This window comes from Typha latifolia, chromosome 4 (assembly GCF_019914945.1).
Source record: "Typha latifolia isolate L0001 chromosome 4, TyphaL0001v2, whole genome shotgun sequence".
NCBI lineage: Eukaryota > Viridiplantae > Streptophyta > Magnoliopsida > Poales > Typhaceae > Typha > Typha latifolia.
The window spans coordinates 2,375,055-2,391,088 of record NC_133089.1 but is presented as its reverse complement, the minus strand read 5'-3'; the positions used below and the strand labels follow the sequence as shown (position 1 = coordinate 2,391,088).

Sequence of the window (16,034 nt, the reverse complement as noted above, 5' to 3'; positions counted from 1 at the left end):
AATCAAATTTGATTGTTTTGAAAAAATCCTCTTTTTTCCAATTGTAAGTATCTTTCGGTTTTTAATGTATGTCTTCAGTTGGAATATTCTCTTTTTACGGCTGTTTTTATTGGACACTTCAATTTGTGAAAATATAGTGTGTGAAGTATAATTTTACAGAGCTCCTTTCCGGTGCCGTCCAAGTAGTGGATTCACTGCAGGATCAGATGCAAGAAATTTGCTCCATCAGATTACTTGGCAGCTCCTTGAGAAAGTCAACGACATTTAATTCGACAAGATAATATAAGTTACCAGAGAAACGAACCCATAATGGTATACGTGGCAACTCGATGATCGCTCCAGATTGGAGTATAATAACCCGGCAAGATCGCTTTCCTCTCCTCCACCGCCCACGGTTCCCCGAGCGACACTGCAGCGCACTTATATCTCTCTTCTCTAATCGATCTCATCGATCGATCTTTGCTCTGCTGAGGTATGAACTCAGATCCTCTTATTCTTCTTCTCTTGCGATCAAACTCTTTAGATCAAGAAGGATGGTAGCCGATCTCTTTTGAACTCATTCGGATCTGAATCTGGTGTCTTAAAACGTTAAAACGTCAGTTTGAGATGATACATTGGTTGTTGCCTTGATCTATAGGCTTGATCTCAATAGAACGTTACACGATCGCTTTGTTTCCGGGATATGTAGCCTTGGAGTACTTAGAGTTCTCAGTCGAACCTGTAAATGATCTTTTTTTCGCTGAGATCTGGTGTTTATATAGTTCTGTAGCCTTGTTTTGTTAGTACTTTGTCGAAATTTTTAAGCTAGTTTTCTATTTCTTTCAATCTGTGGTGCTTTAATCACAAGGTGAGCAATTGAAGTAATTATTTAAGATTTTTAATTTTTTATCCATGTATCCAGTGGTATTTAGTCTTTGATCGCAAATGCCGGCAGGAAATATATGGAGATTCATGCATATGTTATCCATTTGTTTATTACTACTCTCAGATCTTCTATTTCTGTGCAAGAACCATCTTGCTGGGCAATGCTGTAAAAAGTGAACTCTCTTATTTAACAGTTCTCAAGGTCAAATTGTCTTCTCTGATTTTTCTTACTATTTTCTTGTTAACAATTTTATTATCTCTGGAATATTTAGCGATGTTGTGACGGTTTTTAGGAAAAGCCCTCTGCCAGTCTGTTCCTCCTTTATATTAATTCTTAATTCTTATGTCAAGTAGAGCCCTTTCTTACATTTTCCCTCTGAGCAAGCTTCTGCTTCCACAGATAAAATGAAAAATATGTTTCTCTTTGGCCCATCTTCTGTATAGTATGCAACTTACAAAATTATTGTCTGTTCATAAGTTCTTGTGCTCTTCTGCCAAGTTAAAACATTTTTCCTCAGATTTAGCATTCTCTACTTATGACACTTTGCTTGTGATCATGTATCTTTCTGAAAAAGAGAAAGATCTTCTCTGTTCATCATCATTGGGTAATTGAATCTGTGAATTTATGTAATTTCATCACACAGTGAGTTCTTTTGGAAAGTATCCTGATAATCATTTAATTGTATGTTGATATTGCTAAAACCTTACTTTTATTGTTAGGAATGGCATCCTCTGACAACCCAAAAGTTGTGGAAAGGAAAGTGGAGAAAGAGGAGGATGACACGAATGAAGGGGGATTCATGGAGAAGGTTAAGGATTTTATCCATGACATTGGTGAGAAGATTGAGGGGGCTATAGGTTTCGGAAAACCAACTGCAGATGTTAGTGGAGTCCACATTCCCCATATCAATCTTCACAAGGCAGAGATTGTTGTTGACATTCTCATAACAAATCCCAATCCTGTCCCTATCCCTCTAGTTGACATAGACTACCTAGTAGAAAGTGATGGGAGAAAGCTTGTGTCTGGATTGATCCCTGATGCCGGAACAATACATGCTCATGGTTCAGAGACCGTCAACATACCCATATTACTTGTTTATGATGACATCAAGGACACATACCAAGATATCAAGCCTGGAAGCATCATTCCATACAAAATCAGAGTTGCCCTCATCATAGATGTTCCAATCATTGGAAGGATCACCTTGCCTTTAGAGAAGACTGGTGAGATTCCTGTGCCATACAAGCCAGATGTGGATGTTGAGAAGATAAAATTCAGTAAATTCTCTTTTGAAGAAACAACTGCGATACTCCATGTGAAATTAGAGAATAAGAATGACTTTGACCTTGGACTCAATGCATTGGACTATGAAATCTGGCTCTCTGACGTGAGCATTGGATCTGCTGAGCTCACTGAATCTACAAAAGTAGAAAAAAATGGAATTACTCTCATGAAAATTCCTATCTCTTTTAAGCCAAAGGAATTTGGATCTGCTCTCTGGGATATGATCAGGGGGAAGGGTACTGGTTATACCATGAAAGGCAATGTTGATGTGGATACTCCTTTTGGAAGAATGAAATTACCTATCAGTAAAGAGGGTGGAACCACTCGTCTCAAGAAAGATGATGATGATGATGATGATGATGAGGTATCCTCGCTTTTCTTATTCTCCTTGGTTGCCGGTTCAATTCCATTAACCTTGTGTGTACACTTACGAATTATTTTCTTTTAAGAGCACTCTATATGATGAATCATACTTTTGAGTGAACTACTAACATAGTATTAATGAATTAAAATGTAGAAAAGTATTATGGAATTAATACATTGATGAAATATTGAAGAATTATGAATCAGATGTAGCTCAGGTAGACCGCTAGTTAATTATTCATCTTAATTTCTTGTCGAATAAAGTGATGTAGCTAGATCAGGGCGAAACCAATGCCGGACAAAAAGAAATAATATCCTAGGTGGTCTCTGTAGGATCTTACTCATCGGTTCATGCTCTCGTTTGGAGTATAAACATCTGGTCTGACAGGTCTGGATTTGGGCCTAATAAGGTTTACAAATTATATAGAAAAGTGTCAACTTAACTAGGATCCCTTCAATTTTTAGATTACCGAACTCCTTCAGAAGATATTTATCTGGTAACTTTATTGAGTTCTCTATTTTTCTAGGTGGCTTTCTCCTACTGGATGAACATTCGTCTACCATTTAATGAAAAACTAAAGAAAGCACATTAGAATTGCTGATTTGCTGCATGTTTGAATTCTTTTTTTTAGCAACCTAAGATATAGTTTTTATCACCATGAGGATAGTTCTGCCTCATGATTTCTGAAGTCATGTATTGTTGCTCTCTTTTTTTCCATCTACACAAGTTAAATCACAATAATTCATCCAAATGTACTCATCAAAGAGGTGATATGTACTTCTTTTAATCAGTTCATCTAAATGTAGCCTGAGCATCACAAACCAGATAAAACATCAAATTATAACCCATCCTTACCGCTTAATTTGAAAAGACCCAGTGACCCATGCCATTGTGAATAATTTTGTGTAGTGCTATGTGCAAGAACTCCCTCTAGTTTTATGTCAGATATTGAAATATTGATCACCTCTAAGGCAGGCATCTAATCCAGGTTTGCCTGGCCTACAACCTCCATTGACTATGTCTGTATTCTCCCTTTTCTTATTCTCTTATGATTTACATCAGTAAGAATTGATTAGAAAGTGAAATAAAATGCAGTAACTACTCTTTTTGTAGAAAAGTCATTCTTCCAGGTTTATTTGTTGAATGTAGAATTCTGACAGAACTAGCTGATATATTCAAAACTATCTGAACCCAGCAAATGTCAGCCAGTACTTGGTGCACTATCTCATATTTTCCTCTCCTTTTTTGTACTCTTCCTAGCAAAAGTCAGTAATATATTTAGTGCTCCGATTCTTAACCCATTTCTGTGCATCTTTTAATTGTTTGTTTGCTTCTTCCAGAAATCACTACATTTTAGGCTACTTTTTATTTATTTATCTTACCTTGTTATTCATTGATGACTGTTCTTTCGAACTTTCTGCAGGATTGAAGTGCTTATCCGAAATCCCTCAAAATGCTGAAAAGATTGCGAGAGCCATTTATATTAGTCTTGGCAAGACATATAATCAACTTCCTTTTGTTCCATCTCTGAATTTGGATTTCGATGGCTTGTTATTTAGAACCATGTCGAATATCTTGCTCTGTACTATGCTACTAGCAGTTTGCCCTTTATGCAGAGCAAGTTCGGATTTGATTGGACTGCGATTGCCTTCTTATTTACTTATATTAATACTTGAACTAATTTTTGCTGCACAAGGGGTGGTCAATCCTCTAGAGGCTTGACTCACCTCGGATAACTGTATAAGAGTTTGTGCATCATTTTTCAAGCGAGCTGAAAATTTGCTAGAATTGCATAAACTTAATTTAATATCTTGCGAAATTCGAATAAGTGCTTGTGATTAACATCTGTTAACAAAATGCAACAAAATCACCTCTTAATTCCATCTCAGATTTTGTGCTCTTTTTGGATCAGCCCAGAAATTTGCTTGGATTACTGTACGAGCTTTTAGCACAATTCTGTGTGCCAATAGTTTTCTTCTTCTCCTTTTCCAAGTTCAATTCATATAATAGTGCTTGTCCTTCTAATGTCAGCATAAGCTATGTGAGAAAATCATTTTGATCACTTTTTTTATCGCACATTGTACGTCATTTGGATGCAGTTAGATTTCACTATTTGTAGAGAGAGAGAGAGAGAGAGAGAGGAATCTTAAGAGATCAATTGCATCAAGCAATGTGCCAGCTGACCCACTTGCATATTATTTATGTTTACATTCAATGTATAATGCACGCATAATCTGACAAGATATCTTGGCCATTGGAAGATAATATTGATAGGCCATGCATGTACTCCATATCAGCAACCATTTGTTGTTATCTATAAATTCCCAGCTTGGCATTTCCATCCATATTTTGTGAAGCACGTTTTTGCCCCACTATTTATAATGACATTGACGCGATTACGATCTCATCAAGATTATTTTATGCCCCCGCCGTAAGAATTGTGAAGCACGTCGTTGTAATACTACTCCAGAATATTTCAAATCCAAGAATACATAGAGCAAAAGAGGTTCATTATATATATATATATATATATATAATTTATCTCGAAATTTAATTATAAAATCAGGTGCATTACATGTCTAGTTTAAAGTCGTTGAATCATAGAGCTGACTTACCTCGAACACATAGCGCAAAGATTAAAAGGAAAAAAAAAAAAAAGAACTGTATAAAGTCACAAATTAGTGGGTAAGCAATTCCAAAAATATATCCTACCATTTGGTGCACTATTTCTGCACCAAATGGTCTCAGTATTTTAGTTTGAATTTTTTAAAAAACCGTACAACAATTATGCTTGTGAACTATTGATAGTAACTATACATATAACTACCAATATACAAAATGCTAAAACTTCCACAGGAGACCCCGTTTGGGTTAAAAAAAACTCAACTTGCATAGTATTTTCTAGGCTCCTCTAAAATGCATTTATCTATCTACAGAGTACGTGAAAGAAAGAAAAAGATTAATTTCTTTTTAACAAAGTGGTAGCATACATTGATGAGCTTCCTCAGTGGTCTAATACCTCGCAAAGAAAGATACTTGAATTGTTGCAAATTTGCAGGAGAAGTGGACAGTGTACGATGAGATGGGGCCAGGGGGGAGGAACCTTGAGATATTGGACAGCTCTGCCCCCAACTTTATGGGAGGGACCATGTGAAAATAGAATATGTTGTTCACTGATTAGTGGACACTTTTGCCCAGACAAACAGACCCAACAAATCCCAGAGCAGTAAGGCACAACAAGAATCAATGTGCTCTCTTTTCTTTACCTCTCCACTCTTAGCCTCACATGACTTTCTTCTTGCTATTCTCTGGATTTGGATTCCAAAGAAGTAAGCCAGGTAGTGCTTGATTTCATGTTATTAATAATAGTATTTTCTCCAAGATCCAGTATCAGCATATGAGGCCTGCCTATGTGATCATGATATAGACTATGTTTGCTTTAAGAAGTGATTTGTTTTTAATTTCGTGCACTGTCTCCTTTTCTTTCATTTTGATTGATTCTCGCTTTCCCAAATGGAACCTGCTTGCTTGCTTGCTTGTTGAGGTGTACTCTGTGCCTGCTTGATGATATCTGTAATTGTTAGGACCCATTTCCATTTCTTATTGACCCTGCAATTTGATATGTACTTGCTCCTCATTTTGGACATGAATGCTCTTAAGTTGAGTCTTGAACTTTTAAATCTATTGTAGAGCATCAATCTGAAAGCTTCTATTGTTTTGGCAGGTTGAAGGTTGGGATTCAAGGTCAGGCCTTTATGCCATTTGCTTGAGTGGGGAGTTGTTTCTGAACTTGTCTGAATCAAAAGACCCTTTTGGTTTGGATGTGCAAAACTAGAAGCTGGAGCCTATTCTATAAGTTGCACCTCAAGGATACTGGCATCTAAGTTTGCAACTTGAGGACTAGATCTCTTGAACTCTTGCACTGAAGACTGTCATTGTCCATTTGAGAACATTGTTATATCTCAAGCTAACTTCGATTAGGAAAGTGCTCCAGTAAGCAATTTGATACTGTAAGAAGGCCTGATTGCTTTACAAGCTCATAGTGGTGTACTGATGGAAGGCAGAGCAAGGACTCCTTTAGCGAGAAACACAGATCAAAGGAGGCCAGACCCAGGAGGAAATAATTGTTCTTTTTCACCAACCTATTTCAGCATTGAATCATTTCTGGTACTCGTCTTTCTTACGGCGTTGCTGCTGTTTCTTCCATTAATTTTGCCCCCTTTGCCTCCCCCACCATACTATTTACTATTGCTTCCATTAGGCATGCTTGTTGTGCTGTTGATCTTCGCCCTTATGCCTTCGGATGCCCGACATATTGCTTCCTCTTACTTGTAAGGAGTTCAGAAATTTCCATTCCAGATAAGAGAAGTGAAGTGTCATTATCTTTTCTTCTTTCTACTAAATGAATACATTGTTGTCTTCTTACTTAAAGTATCAGCATCATGATCTACTACTGATTGCCTGTTCATATGATAAGTCTGCACATTCTTCAGCCTTGAAGAACTGAAGAGCATAATTGTATCATAAAGTTTGTGTTCTCCAGATGACTGCATGCTTCTCTAATTCTGTTTGTTGTTTTGTTTTGCCAAGAATTAAAACTTTTGATGACAAGAAAGTTGGAGGATCGAATGCTTGAGTTCTACAGTCCATCATAGCTTTACATGATAAAATTAGAGTGGAAGCAGATAGAATGAGAAAAACTTTCATATAAGCTATAAGTGAACTATAGACAGTTGCCTGTTGATTGGGATCCTATAATCATTGACAAGGGAAATCTATTTATCCTAATCATTGTATTGTAGTCAGCAAGAAGCATCTTCAAGAAGGTAAGAGGTGTTTCTAATTTTTTCTTAACATTACAACTTGTGACTAACAACGCACCAAGATTGCACTATTTTGGTTTAATCAACCAGTTTGTTGGCATGATTTGAAGTCACGGTAGCATTTACATTTCAGATGGAATGTGTTGTCCTCAACCAAAATTTGTCATTGTTGTATAGTTTCAAACTATTTTAAAAGGGACTGTGGTCCATAGGCTCAAGAATTTGAATTCATAGAAAGATTCTCCTCTGTTGTACTCTCTTTTTCTTGTTTTTTTTAATATCAGTATCAGTGAATTTACAATAACAGCAGCAAAAAACAATTCAGCTGGCTGTTAGTGTTTCGGAGTTCGAATCTCAACAGCATCGATTTAATTGGGACACCATTAGATTCTCATTTGTCTGAAAAGAAGCAGCAGCTGCACCAATAATTTGCTAATGTTAACTACTACTGTTGGATCGAAAAATAGGTAACTGTTTTCTTTTATCTAAAATTAGATCTGAAGCCACTAATACCAAAAACTGGGTCCTTTTGCCTTGACATTCTTGGCTCCTGGGGAGCATTCAATTCAGTCTGATGGAAGAAGGAAGAAATTTGCAAATTAGTTATCCAATCTCTTCACCAGAAGATCCTCCCATATGATATCAACAGCTAATTAGGCCGAAAAATTATTCATCTGAATGTTTTAAAGACAATTTTCCTGAATGAGGACATTCACTTGAAGATTAAATCAATGAATTAATGAAAGAAAATTACTTGTTCAAAGTGTAAATAAGTGGGTTTTCTTTTTCCATATTTATTTCATACATATTGAGATATAGAAGTCGGCCGCGTTACCGAAGATGTCGCCGAGTTCGCCGAATCCAATGTTACCCGAACCGTTTCCCTATCTCTCGTCTCTATCCCTTGTACCAAAAATATTATCCAACTCTTCTTTGCCTTTTCGGATTCTTCTCCCCCATTATTCCTCCACTCCTTTTTCTCTCTCTCTCTCTCTCTCCCTCTCTCTTTCTTTCTCTTTTCCACCTCTTCCTCTATTTTAAAACAAAGCTAGCATCTTTCTCTCTCTCTAGTCCTCGCTTTCTACATAACTCTCTCGCTTCTCTGAGATCAATCCGTGATTTGGTCTCGCCATGGATGAAGAGTATGACGTGATAGTGCTCGGAACGGGGCTTAAGGAGTGCATCCTGAGTGGCCTTCTATCCGTCGATGGCCTCAAGGTCTTGTCTCGATCCGATCTGTGCATTGCTTGGATCCATTTCGATCTCTTGCTTTAGGTGTAAGTTTGGGGCTTACGGAAATTGTAGTTGTGATGCGGTTCGAACAATCGGAATTGGGTATTGGGTAGTCCATGGATCGTACGCGATTGATGGTGTTCGGTGTTAAAATGTCGGGTTTCTTGTGAGAAATGGCCCTTAAAGATTGGATCTTGGAAATCGCATCGGGTTCTGCTTAGTTTAGATGAAGAATTGGTGATCATTGTGTGTAATTACTATAATAGCCTCCGACGGTTGGATCTTGGTGTGTAATGTGAATTGTTTTTTCTTTTTCTTTTTCTTTTATTAGTTCTATTCTAGATTTTCTAGTTTTTCTGGTCCTTAGTGATCTGCATTTAAATTATGGCCAGCCCTTTCCACTATGTATTTTGAGAGAACCTCTGATATTTGTTATTTTAAATTTTGGAGATAGAAATCAAATTCTGGTTTCACTTCTTTTTGCAGTTCATATTACTTATTTGTGGTATAGGATTACATGCTCTTGGAACTGGCATGATAATTAATATGTTATGATAACTATAGAGTGGGTGGAAGTCAATGATTTTGCTTCTGGTTTTCCTAGCTTTTCTTTGAAATTCCTTTTGCTCAATATCTCGAGATTGATTTGTTTGATGCTAATAATCCTCATATATTGAGACCATATTTCCTTGAATGAATTGTTTTTCTTTTGATTCATTTTGTGTATGAAAATAATTTCAAATAATCTGAATGATTATTCCTAATAGATAGCTGTTTTAGAACTAATAATTTCCACATCTGCTGTCTTCTTATTTAATTTCCTTATAAAATTTGATGAAATATTTATTATGTTGTTTTTTCAAATTTCAAGACCAATAGACATTGTTAAGAAGCTGAATAATATATAAAATTGTATCTTCTTCTGCTGAGTACCCATAATATTTAATATTTATTTGCTTTTGAAACTACTCAGCTGATGATATTAGAAGTTATTGTATTGTTTGCTAAAGGATCCTTGCAATACTTTCAGGTCTTGCATATGGATAGGAATGATTACTATGGAGGAGAGTCGACCTCACTAAATCTCATCCAGGCAAGAAACTTCAATCATTTTGTATGGTTAAACTGTGGGTTGAACTTCTTGGGTTATCAGTATTAATATGTCGCCCATTAAATATTCAAACCGTAATATTCTATTAGTTTTCATTTATCCTTGACTCCTTGCACTTAATAACTAGATCTTATCTCAGATTGTACTAGTAATATGAATTTTAGTTTGGTTTTCTTTTGTTTTTTTTATTTTATAGATTTTGATGAGATGTTTACTTGAGGGATACACTTATACCTTTCATTGTTGTCTAAAATTCCTTTTCTCGTACAGCTATGGAAAAGATTTAGGGGTGATGATAAACCTCCAGCAAATCTGGGGCCAAGCAGAGACTATAACGTGGACATGATCCCAAAAGTAAGTTCATGTATATCTTCATTTTCCAGACTTGTTTTCATGATTCCTCAGCTTTACAGCATAAGCTTGTTTACCTAGTGATACACAAGACATTCCACCAAGTTATTCTCTGTCAAACTACTGTATCATGATCATATTAGAAATATGAGACGTCTGAAGTGAGGCTGTAATAAAATAAACAGCACTTTTTGGGCCTTTATCCTAGACATCCTAGTGTATATCCCTATTCCTTTTTTTCTGGATAAGATTGTAAATTAGTTTGTGATGATGATATGTGACACACTTGCAGTGTTCTACCAAGATATTTTAAAGTTTTCGAGTTTTCTGGTATATTGCATGAAATGTGAATATTATAACTTTTGTCCTGAAGTGAGTTTACTCTCATATTCCATGGTTCATTTTAAAGTTCTCTCCAGATGTGTTGGCATGTTAACCTTGCTCTTTATGATTACCTTATTGAGATAGCTCTTTAATGACGATTTCTTGTGCAAATTATATCAGAATGGCTTGAGAGTGACCAGATTCATGATTTGTGAAAAATAATGTGTCTATTTAAGCTGCAACACAGTTATTCTTTTAGTTTGTTGAAAACTTTTTAGCTAGCTGGTGAACCTGACTAAGCAAAAGAGGACCACTGATCTGCCTCCTTCTTGTGGTACTAATTTTTTGATGTGGAAAATATTCTTCTACTTGTTTGAAAGAGCCAACCTTTTTTGAAGATACACCCAGATTTGTTGCGGTGTAACAGTGCTGTCTTACTTTGTCACTTATTATTACTTCCTCTTCTTTCATTCTTGTGGGAAATTAGATATAATTATTCTACAATTACTTGCAGATTTCTATATATAAACATAATAAGCAAATTGATTCTTTTTTATGACTAGGCATAATATTTTTTTCTGCATTAACCTATTCACTCTATGGCTGATGACTTTTAAAATTTCCAAAATCTTTGTTGTGTTCTACATAGAGACCATGCTTTCTGCTGTTCCCTTTTTAGGGACCTTTCAGATGAACTTTCCTACTATATCCTGTGGATTCCTGTATTATGTACTCACAAGATGATGTTCCTCTGGCTAGTTCATGATGGCAAATGGTACACTAGTTCGTGTCCTTATTCATACCGATGTTACAAAGTACCTGAGTTTCAAAGCTGTAGATGGAGGCTACGTGTTTAACAAAGGAAAGGTAGGTATTTTATTTTTTCTTTGCTTTCTCATTTGTTACCATGGATAATAACTTGTATTTTTCCTTCCTCTATTGGTTTGTGAGTTTTCGGCATTTAATGACTTTTATGTTCCTGCCTTCTTCTGTCATACTTCGGCAGGTTCACAAGGTTCCTGCCACAGATATGGAGGCTCTCAAATCTCCATTGATGGGATTATTTGAGAAACGCCGAGCTAGGAAGTTCTTTATTTATGTTCAAAATTATAACGAAAGTGATCCAAAAACTCATGAAGGATTGGACCTTACAAGAGTGACTACTAAAGAGCTGATCTCGTGGGTACCCCTTACTATTGGTTATTTCATTATGAGTTTTAAGGAATGGCTTTCTTGTTTATGATATGATACTATCTTTGTGGCATTTCTACAGAATATCCATTTTCATTGCCTGATGTTTGTTGGTTTATATTGAGCACCTTTCTTTCTCTTGACCTTGAAGTATAATTTCAACTGCATACAAAGAGAAAGGTGTTAGTTGAATGTTTATTTGGCAGCATTGTCGACTCAAATTGGGTGACTCAATTGATGCCTGTGAAAGTGGTACAGTGCTATTATTACTATCAAGATGTTAGATAAGCAAAATAGTAATGCAGGATTCTAAGGATTAATTGCTGCACAATGGAGTACGCCAAGAGGATAGTTGATGTACCAAGTTCTTTGGCTTCAGTATCTTGCTTTCTTGTAATGACAAGAGCACATGTATATAGATTTGTGAGTTATGGAAGGTGTTTAGAAGCTTCATGCATTTGCCTGATTGGACTTAAGTCCCAATATAGGCTCACTGGTTGTTAAGGGCACATGATGACCATGTTCTGGAGTCGATATTTGTATATGTTCACTATTTTTTTTTTAATGGAGAAGGACTGGCCAACATAAAGCATCTCACCAAGGGGATAGTCATTTTCCTTTTTTCTGTAATACCTTAAAAAGCTGATTTTGGTTGATATATTCATGGGCCCTACATTATAGACTGAAAGTACCCTGTTTTATATTGCGGCTTCTGGGAGATAGTATAATATTCGGATGAATATTAGATGCAGAGAGCACATAAGAGTAGCTGTAATTTCTGCTGCACAGATGATATGGCGATGCTATGACAAAAATGAGCATTGATCAACTACTAGATTGAAATTTAAATGCCTCTAGCTTGATTCTCTTTTTGTCCTCTTGGTCAGAATTAAGTTTTTTATTTTTTGAATTTTACTCGTTTCAGAATTTGCATGATTTTGGCTTAGTTTATACATTTGGGATATCTTGCTTGAAATATATCAGTACAACATAATATAGCGGTTCTGTTTGTCCAGAAGGTTCTCTTGTAAGCATAATGTTTATTTCTGATAGTGCAATCTCTTTCCAGCAGCTTTTTTCATTAGTCTTGACTGACGGATCAGTTCTACTTCTTGTTACCTTCTTTCAGAAAATATGGTTTGGATGATAACACAATAGACTTTATTGGCCATGCATTGGCTCTTCATAGAGATGATCGTTATCTACATGAACCTGCGCTTGACACGGTCAAAAGAATGAAGGTAAGTCTTTTTGCCAAGAGTTTGTAGATGATTCTATACTTATTAATTTCTGCTTTCAAAAAATATATGCTGAAAATGCTGCTAAATTTGTTTTCAAATACATTGATGACAGCTTTATGCGGAATCTCTTGCTCGTTTCCAAGGAGGGTCACCATACATTTACCCATTATATGGATTAGGAGAGCTACCGCAGGTTGGCCATGTTTAAATTTATATCCTCTTCCTTCATTGTAGATTTTGTAAGAGATTTTTTCTGTATAAATTGAGTTGTTTTCTGGAAAGACAGGCTTTTGCACGCCTTAGTGCTGTTTATGGCGGGACATACATGTTAAACAAGCCAGAGTGCAAGGTAGCTTTATCACTTCTAGAAATTCTCATTCATCATGCTTATTTTCGATAAGTTACAGATGCATTTGTATACGACGGCTAAAATAGTCAGTAATAATTTTGCTCGGTCCTCCTGTTTATTTGTACCTATTCTTATTATTTGACTCATGGCAGGTGGAATTTGATATGGAAGGAAAAGCATGTGGTGTGACATCAGAAGGGGAAACTGCTAAATGCAAAAAAGTTGTCTGTGACCCTTCCTACTTACCGAACAAGGTAAATTCATCAAGTATGGGCATCTTGGACTATATAATTCACCTAAGATCTAAGTAATGGTCCTACAGATTTTCTCTTCTTTTTGACATTATCTCACTATATGCTGCTGCTCTTTGTTTCTATTCACATTTGAGAACCTTCCTTTTAGTCCAGGGATTTGATGATAGATTTGCTAGGAGCATTCAGTAGCACCCATTGAGAAATTTTATTATATTGGACTTTAGGTTAGGAAGGTTGGAAAAGTTGCAAGAGCAATTGCAATAATGAGCCACCCCATCCCAAATACCGATGAGTCTCACTCAGTTCAGGTCATATTGCCACAAAAACAACTTGGACGCAAGTCAGACATGTAAGCTTTCTTCATTAAATCACATAAGAACTTTTATAACTCATATTGCTGTTTTTGCTCTGTTTATGTCGTATGTATTTTACCTTGTTACTCCTATATATCAGGTATCTTTTCTGCTGTTCTTATTCTCACAATGTTGCGCCAAAGGGGAAGTTCATTGCATTTGTCTCGACTGAAGCTGAAACCGATCATCCGGAGAGAGAACTAAAGGCTGGGATTGATCTTCTTGGTCCAGTGGATGAGTTATTCTATGAAACATATGATAGATTTGAACCAGTCAATGAGCCCTCTTTGGATAATTGCTTCATCTCAACAGTAAGTCTGAACAGTCATCTATATGCTCATATTTTGCAGGTACTAATTGTCAATTTCTGTTTGCAGAGTTATGATGCTACAACACATTTTGAGTCTACTGTTACAGATGTGCTTTCTATGTATACCATGATTACTGGAAAGGTAACGTTTTGTCTAATTTTTAGCTGCTATTTTATTAATTGTCACTCTTTTCATACTATGACTTCTGTTGCCAAAAGGGCAGGGTAACATGCCCTTTTATTTAATGGCATTGTAGTTGTACAGATGTTTCTTTATGCAATTATAGTACTAGGATATACTAGCTGAAGACATTTCTTTATCTTGCTATATATCTGATGCATATGGCTCATATTTTGAATGATCCACATCATCTAGCTAGAGGCATAACACGTTTTAACTTTACTTGCATAATTATTTACTTCCAGATAATGGTGCAATCGTAAGCTGTTTGATTTATATATTTCTAATGCTTATTTGTCTTATCTTCAAACTTGTACAACATTATGCACTGATCTCACTGTCAGATCAACTGTTTAAACCAGGAAGATACTTTAAGCCATTTATGAGCACATTTACTATTTATAATATCTTTTGCTTTTTTCCCTCAGATAATTTTATGAATCTCAATTCTACTGTCTCACTTGTTGCTTTTCATTCCTTCATATTTGTGATCCATAAATTAGTTTTAAACTTTTGTTTTATCTTAGACAAACTCTTGGTCACCAATGAATTGCTGGTTCATTTCATTAGGCCCTTTCACCACTTGTTTTAAAACCTTCTTCAGCTTTACTTTATGATCTATTCAATGCCAAATATTGAGCTCTAACTCTCGGTTAAATCTTCTGGCAGACCGTTGATCTTAGCGTGGATCTAAGTGCTGCTAGTGCTGCTGAAGAATGAGAAAGGATTTGTCTCATGTTCTTAAAAGTCTAATCAGATGTCCATGAAGTAGCTGAAGTGGGTCACATGAAAATCCATCATATTTAACTCCCATGCTTTCTGGATCATCTTTTTACTGCTGCTGTCATTTTCGAGTTAACATACCAACATGATATACTATGCATCGAAACATTTTGCTTAATTTTTGCCAAAGAGTGTGATGGAATGGAATGTGGTTTCAAGGTCAATTTATGCTTACATGTTCTTCTTATGTTTTTTTTTTCCATTTACAATCCAGTTCTTCTTGGATTAAATAATCAGTTACAAATTTCTTCTCCTTGAAGTTTGTTGTGGATTAACAATCTGCCTCTGAAGTATAGAAACTACTCGTGTGTGTCGTGAGTCGTGAGTCGTGATAAGAATGTTGACAATGGCAGTCCTCAGGACCACCTTCCAGTTTGAGGACTGGAGTTATCTTGGAAGTAACTGCTGAAATGTCAACAGCCTTTACATTGAAGTCCAACAGCAAGATTAATAGTATACTAATTTTGCTGGTCATCTCTTGTATACTTGTCTACCAGTATAGTGGTCGATAAAGTTTATTGAAAAGGTCAAATGGCCGTGGGGATAATATCCTGCATGGCGATAACGACCGACTGACGTTCGAAACTTGAAAGAACAAAATTATAGGAAGAATTATGTTGACCAAATCTGAAAGATATGACTAAATGCGTAAAATTTTATATTTAAAGAAATGGATGAAAAATAGCATTTACGAAAAAGAAGTCTTTGTGTGTCAACAAATCCACTGCTAAAATCCAAACAGAACAACAAAGGGAATGGCGAGCATCCAGAAACTAATGTATAAGGACAACATATTCATTCATAGCTAACAAAATATGCTTGATAAGAAGGGTGTTTATTTACACTTGGCTCTCTAAACAAGTTCATAATAAACTCCATTCTACTCAAAAAGTTCACCCAGGATATTTCGGTTTTTATCACAAAGGATTTACTTATCATCCACAATGAAGAACTTAGTATCGCAATTTGAACTCTTTCAACAAATGTATTAACCCACTACATGAAAAAGTGATATAG

At 35.9% G+C, this 16,034-nt stretch overlaps 2 protein-coding genes and 1 long non-coding RNA gene across 3 annotated transcripts; all 3 read left to right on the top strand.

Moving 5' to 3' along the window:
* Nucleotides 1-293: 293 nt before the first annotated feature.
* On the top strand, nt 294-4,143 carry LOC140785936 (desiccation-related protein At2g46140). Its single transcript, XM_073134051.1, has 3 exons — nt 294-472; nt 1,585-2,513; nt 3,937-4,143. The coding sequence occupies exons 2-3, from the start codon at nt 1,587-1,589 to the stop codon at nt 3,940-3,942; spliced, it is 933 nt and encodes a 310-aa protein (XP_072990152.1). The 5' UTR covers nt 294-472; nt 1,585-1,586; the 3' UTR covers nt 3,943-4,143.
* Nucleotides 4,144-5,713: 1,570 nt separating this feature from the next.
* Nucleotides 5,714-6,916, top strand: LOC140786309 (uncharacterized). Its single transcript, XR_012108593.1, has 3 exons — nt 5,714-5,851; nt 6,238-6,680; nt 6,775-6,916. It is a non-coding gene; the product is annotated as an uncharacterized lncRNA (long non-coding RNA).
* A 1,319-nt stretch (nt 6,917-8,235) lies between these two features.
* Nucleotides 8,236-15,181, top strand: LOC140786308 (guanosine nucleotide diphosphate dissociation inhibitor 1-like). Its single transcript, XM_073134631.1, has 13 exons — nt 8,236-8,554; nt 9,600-9,662; nt 9,951-10,034; nt 11,115-11,222; nt 11,362-11,534; nt 12,676-12,787; nt 12,900-12,980; nt 13,074-13,136; nt 13,289-13,390; nt 13,615-13,739; nt 13,844-14,054; nt 14,121-14,195; nt 14,904-15,181. The coding sequence occupies exons 1-13, from the start codon at nt 8,468-8,470 to the stop codon at nt 14,952-14,954; spliced, it is 1,335 nt and encodes a 444-aa protein (XP_072990732.1). The 5' UTR covers nt 8,236-8,467; the 3' UTR covers nt 14,955-15,181.
* The last annotated feature ends 853 nt before the right edge of the window (nt 15,182-16,034 follow it).